At 49.0% G+C, this 6,184-nt stretch overlaps 1 protein-coding gene across 1 annotated transcript in view; it reads left to right on the forward strand.

The window, feature by feature from the left end:
- Positions 1-5,488, forward strand: part of GARNL3 (GTPase activating Rap/RanGAP domain like 3) — a 49,696-nt gene extending 44,208 nt beyond the window's left edge. Inside the window, exons 24-29 of the mRNA XM_066610579.1 lie at positions 101-208; positions 813-931; positions 1,478-1,613; positions 2,332-2,541; positions 2,861-2,966; positions 4,049-5,488. Coding sequence (XP_066466676.1) covers positions 101-208; positions 813-931; positions 1,478-1,613; positions 2,332-2,541; positions 2,861-2,966; positions 4,049-4,202 — 833 coding nt within the window. The 3' untranslated portion in view covers positions 4,203-5,488. The remainder of the gene's footprint in view (positions 1-100; positions 209-812; positions 932-1,477; positions 1,614-2,331; positions 2,542-2,860; positions 2,967-4,048) is intronic.
- Positions 5,489-6,184: the final 696 nt, after the last annotated feature.

Here is a 6,184-nt window from a genome sequence, read left to right on the forward strand (position 1 = left end):
AAAAGAGTTGGCAACTCCTGCGTCAGGGCGCTTTCTGCCAGATCTTTTTCTGCTGTCGAGGCCCGAGGTGTTTGCAACGGCCGTCTCTCTCTCACTTTAGATATCTGCTACTACCGAAAAGTGTGTCCCTTCAACGGGGGGTCGCCCTTGATGCAGGCGTCGGCCTCGGACTTCCATTTCAGCTGGAACCAGGTTCCTTACGCCATTGGTAAGGACGAGCCGCCGGTCTCTTTCCAACAGGACCGTGGGGTTGTGGCATTGGTGCTGCCGATTATACTGTGGAAGGAAATGCCTGCCTTGTGGCTCTGCACCCATAATGCCCCTCCAATCTCAACTTCCTCTCCGCTCCTGAATCCCGCACAAGCATCTTACCCTGGCCACAGTAGTCCTACACCCCTTCTTTTTCTCTCGCTTCTACGTCGGCTGGTCCCGGCTTCTGACCTTTGCTTGTCCTGCTCCGCCAACCTGGCTGACGGGAATAGATGCTTTCTCTCTATTCATCCTTGCCTCTGTCTTCTCTCTGTTGTTTCCTCCTGTGTCCAATTTGTGAGTGTAAGCTCCTCAGGGCAGGGGTCTTTCTTGTTGGTTGCTCCACAAGGCATCAGCCATTTGGAATGGGGCTCTGTATAAATAAATAACAACCAGGTGAAGACTGAACTTTTTTGGGAGGACACCTTAGATTTTTTTTATTCAGTCCTGGGGTCACACACAAGTGCACACAACACACCCATGCACCCCCCCCAGCCCAGTAACGTGGACGCCATCTCATGTTTGGTTTTGTCACAAAGAGACCCTCTTGCCTCCTCTTGCAGTTTGCGCCTTCCCCTACATTTTGGCCTTCACGACCGACTCCATTGAAATCCGGCTAGTCGTCAATGGAAATCTTGTCCACACGGCTGTGGTCCCTGCACTTCAGCTGGTGGCATCGAGGGTAAGGAGGCAGAAGAACAGAAATCTGGGCCGAGTCTTCCTTTGTTCTATGTGCTTCTGCTGTAACCCGGAGCCAAACTAGGGTTGCCGTGTTTAGCCCTAGCCTTAATTAGGTTCTGACTCTCAGTTGCTGGGGAGCAGTGACAGTGGCGTAGCTAAGCCAGGGCTGGGGGTGTGTGACTGCACTTTTCGTGGCTGCAATGCAATTGCTGCGAAATCGGCCCTTCCTCTCACCCACTTGTCCCTATATGGCTCCAAATGGAGCTGTTTCCGGGGTTCTGCATGTGAAGGGTAACTGTGCAGCAGCGGGGGGGGGGGTGTGTGTGACATGATGACATGGGAGTGTCATTGCATCACCTGGCCCCAGGTACTTCCCCCCCCCTGCCACTCTACTGAGCAATGGTGAGTGAGGGGTCTGCTTTCTTCTCCTGCACGTGGCTTCCCAGAGGCAGGTGGTGGGTCACCATGGCAAACAGGGTGCTGGATGAGTTGGCCCTTGGGTCTGATCCAGCAGGGCTCTCTCAATGTCCTTCCATTCTTCTTCCAGTCAGACATCTATTTCAAAGCAGCCACAGCAGTGATCGAACTATCCAGCAGCAGCTCCAAGGAGACCAGCTCGCCGGGGTCCCCACAGACGCCGTCCATCCAGGATATCCCGGTTTTCTCCCCTTCTGCTGCAGAAGGTGAGGTGATGGGAGTGGGGCTGTTCGGGGGCTTGTTTCAAGCAAGGGGGAGGTTGGCTGCTGTTTACCACCTTTTCAGATGCGAGCAGTGCATCTTGGGTGAGGTCTCTGGCTGGGGGCTACGATTTTGGCAGCCGGCCTTCCGTGTCATCAGGGTTTGAGTTCCCAGCCGTGGTGGTGAAGAGGAGAGTTTGGGCTTGGTTTCCTTAATTTAATTGGATGAGGAGGAACAGCTGCTGGAAATAAGGAGCACTCTGAGCAGACGTACCTAGAATTTCTGTCTGTTTGAGATATCCTGACCCCCATCTTTCCAGTGTTTAAGCCCTTGTTTTATACTGTTGTGATCCACTCCAAGATGTTGGAACAAAAGGAGTTACAGTTGGATCTCAGTATCTGGGGGGACCGTCCTTGGACCCCCCTGCGGGCATTGTAAGCTGCAGATAATGGAATCCACGGGTTGGGGCCCTCAACCTGACCTCTGGACATGACTGGAAGGTGCTTCCGGAAGGTCCGGTGAGGCCCTCCAGGCCAGGTTAGGAACTCACTGAGTCAAATCCTTGAGTTCCAAACCCATGGATAAAGGGGGGGCCGACCTATATGGCTTAACTGGAGAAGCATCATTGCCAGAGAGATATGATGCAGAGGACGAGAAAACCCTAATAAAGACATTCAAATTTAGCGTTGCCTTATTTTATAAGATACCACCCTGTCATTGCAGGCGAAGTTTTGTGCAAAAACATCTACAAAATTCCCCTCAGCAACCTGGTTGGCAGGAGCATCGAGCGGCCACTCAAATCCCCCCTAGTCCCCAAGGTCATCACCACCCCGACGTCTGGTGGCCTCGCCTCCTTCCCCGCCACTCCAACCCTCTCTTTGCCGCGCATGGAGATCAAGGAGATTGCCAGCCGGACGCGGAAAGAGCTGCTTGGTAAGTCTTTCCAGGACCTCCCCACCCTTGGATACCAATTTACGCAAATAATTAAATCTGCAGCGTTAGGGCCTCAGAGGATCTCCCAGATGCAACTAGAAGGCGTGGCTGCCAAGCCCACAGATAGGGAGGACTCACTGTAATTTATTACAGTGGAAGAAGAGACGAGGTCCCTGCCCCAAGGGGCTCGTAGTCTACAAATGGTCACACTGGTGAGGAAGGGGAAGGTTGCGATGCCAGCCTAAACTGGGGAAGAATCCCTGGTTATTTCTTGTACCTGATTGTTTCATTTCATGGTTTGTTTTCCCGGTCTTCTCAGGCCTCTTAGATGAGCCCAAGTCGGAAGGCAGGCAGAAGCAGAAGAAGGTGCCTCCAGCTCAGACAGACCCCAAGCAGGGCACGGTGCGGTCCGCCAGCAGCGACAGGTCTGTGAGAGGCAGGTGTGGCTCTCCTGGAGTGGCCCCAGGAGTCAGTTGCAGGTGCCTGATGGTTTTTCTTGGGGGAAATGAGACTGTGAACCCTTTCCGCTGTGGCACCCCAGCCCGTGAGGCTCCGTGGTCTCCTTCCAAAAGGTCACAAAGGCTTTTCTGCTTTCTGAAGGGTTTTTTTTTAATGCCAGGATTCTTTTAAAATGTGCTTTTTCACAAGGTGCTGTGATGACTGGGCTTTAGCGTGTTTTTGTTTGGCTGATTTATAAACCTCACAAGTCTGTACTGAAGAAAAGTGGGATAAAAATGTAAACAATAAGAGCGCCTGGCCTGGAATAGTTCTCGCATATGTTATGTTCCACGTAGTATAGACCGAGAAACGGGCAAAGGATGCTGTGCTGTTTTTGTCCTGTCTGTGTAAGAATTTAGAGCAGTGGTCCCCAAAGTTTTGAGCACCGGGACCCACTTTTAAAACGACCCACCCAGCTTTACGAGACTTTAAAAGAAGGAAATTGAGGGCTTGAGGAAATTAGTTATCTGATCTTTCCATCGCCCTTTGGTGACCCACCAGAAAGTGGTTGCCGAAAGGTCACCCAGTGAGAATCAATCAGTTTAAGAGTTGAATACCCCCAGGTAGCTCACAATAGGCAACAGAGCTGAGATTCTCCGTCCTCTGGTTGATGGTGGAGAGCAACGGGTGCTTCCATATCTTTCCAGTCCTTGATTAGCCAGCAGTTGAAGAAAAAATTGTTTTTAAATGTTCATGACTGAGAACTCCCAACTGTGGTGGTCTGAATCCAGTGCTCTAAACATAGCATCACAGTGGGTCACACGTGTCTTTATGTCAACAGGAACTCTCTATGCAAGACATTGGAGCACCAACCAAGTTCCAGCCATAAGGGAATGGAAAGGAATTTGATGGCAGCCCTAGCAGCTAAATGTATTTTGCTCAAAAGCTCTAATCCTTTTGGGGTCTGGAATTTCCCTTTCCCTGCCTTATTTTGACCCCTTTGAGGATTGGAGTAGATGACCTTGTGGGGCCCTACCAACTCTGTGATTCTGTGATTCTTCCCTTTCAGGCTCATTCCGAGCTCTTTTGAAAGCACGTCTGAAGACCGCCACTTCTCCACCAGTTCGGACCCAGATACGTCCGCCCGGGAGGAAAGCCCCCCCTCTAGCAGCCTCTTCCAGCTTGGGGCTTCCTTTGACGAAGACATCATTGACTTGAAGTGAAGACAATCCGGACGCCACATTCACACACATTCCCCCCTTGCCACCCCATTTCTTACCACTGTGTACGGTATAGGAATATCCTGCTAACACTTCCTAGTAATCCTGGAAGTAGAGAACATTGACCCAGAAGCTCTGGAATTATGGTTTATGGTTTTCTGGCTTGTTGAATGGGGTGGATGAACGGGGTGGAGGTTTTTTCTCTCTCTTTTTCTTGGTTAAGTTGCAGGGCTGCCACCCAGTTAGAGAACTCTCATTAATCAAATTTGTTTTAAACTGATCATTCTATTTGATCTGTGTAAATTTGCATAGGACTTAATTATTTTGAAGGAAAGGGCATTCTTTGTTTTGGTACGGGACATGTATATATAATAGAAGCATCATAATAGAAGAGTCATTCCTTTCTCTGTAATACCTCTCTTGTTAAGAAATTCCTCTTCTAATGATGGTGCCTGCCATCTTTTCATTTTTAAAAGTACTTACATTAATAATTATTTTTTCCTTAAAGGAAATGCATTGCTCTATTAATCAGGGATGCCTCATCAGTGAAACTTTTTTTAACCAATCAAATAAATTAATCAGCTCAAAAGTTTCAGCAGTTTTTAAATAGCCCTCTCTGAAGTAAGATGATAAAGCCAAGGTAGATATATTTTTTTGATATAGTGTCAGAGCTTTTTAAAATAAATATTTTCAACCCCCCCCCCCTTTTCCTTTATGCTTTGGAATGGACAGCACAGTCTTAACGGCAAAACCCGTCCCCACTTTTGTTGCCAAATAGTTCGGACAGGCACTTGTATGACAAATAAGATGTTTTGTTTCCAAAAGGGACAAGCGGAAAAGCGTAATGGGCTTTGGCCTTTGTGTTGGCCGTGTGGCTGTTCCTGGAGAGCTAACAGGATGAAACGTGAGCATTGCTTTAAGGATTCATTCTCACCTCTGAGGCTAGGCGATAACTTTCTTGGAAAGTCTGAAGGCAGTTTTGAGAGAGAGAGAGAGAGAGAAACTGGTGAGTAATGTTGTGCCCCTGCTAAACAGGTCTTGCAGGTTTTTCCATTAAAAAACCTGCATGACTAGAAATGTCAAGGACGCCAGCCTTTTGGGGGGGGGACAGTAAAGGAAATGTGAGCACATGTCTTGAGGGAGGAAGGTGGGGCCTCTTTCCGGCCACTTTCAAGACCTTCCTTTCCTGCTTAACCTTTGACACATGGTGTTTTTCAGAGAAGAAAATTAAAGTGAACAAGGAGGGCATTTTCTCTTGCAGCTACCGGTCAGGTCTGGCGTAGCCTCTTGTGGTTTCTACCTTACGGAAAGCAAGGACTTTCTAGTATGTGGCTGCTGTTGGTGGGCCAGCGAAAATGTGTGTCTGGCTCTGTGTTGTGTTCTCCCTCCCTACTCCTCTTCCTCCGCCCTTTTCCTGGGAACGAATCCCACCTTCTAACCACCATTTAGTGATTCATTGATATTGAGAAGTTTAACCAGGACCCGAAACAGTGTTTCCAAACCGGGGTAAAGAAATCCTTGTTAACTGTAACCATGGTTCGTGTTGGTGCAGGCAGATTGCTTAAAGGCGGGGTGGGGGGGGCAATGTGGTTCATTTACTCTGGAGGACTTGACCCTCCGTGGCATATCCAGGATGTGAGGATTAATTGCCCAGGACCTGTCTCCAGTTAGCTTGCTTCCCAGGGGAAGACATCATTGGTCATCCATTAGTGTCTATATTAGAGGGTAGAGCCTGTGACAGCTTCCCCCCCCATTTTTGTGCCACCATATGGAGTATGCACTAGGATGGCATTTGTACACCTATCAGAATCTCTTTATGAACAAATGAAGCTTTCAATGGCATGCCAGTTTCATCCTCTCCATAAGCTTGGCACAGCCAGGCAAAGAGTAATCACAACAGCTCTCAGCATGGAGCTGCCTTGGCATTGCCAGTCAGCATAAATCCCCCCCCCCCCCAAGTAGGCAAAGAAAACTTCTGTAAATTT

Source organism: Tiliqua scincoides, chromosome 16, assembly GCF_035046505.1.
Source record: "Tiliqua scincoides isolate rTilSci1 chromosome 16, rTilSci1.hap2, whole genome shotgun sequence".
NCBI lineage: Eukaryota > Metazoa > Chordata > Lepidosauria > Squamata > Scincidae > Tiliqua > Tiliqua scincoides.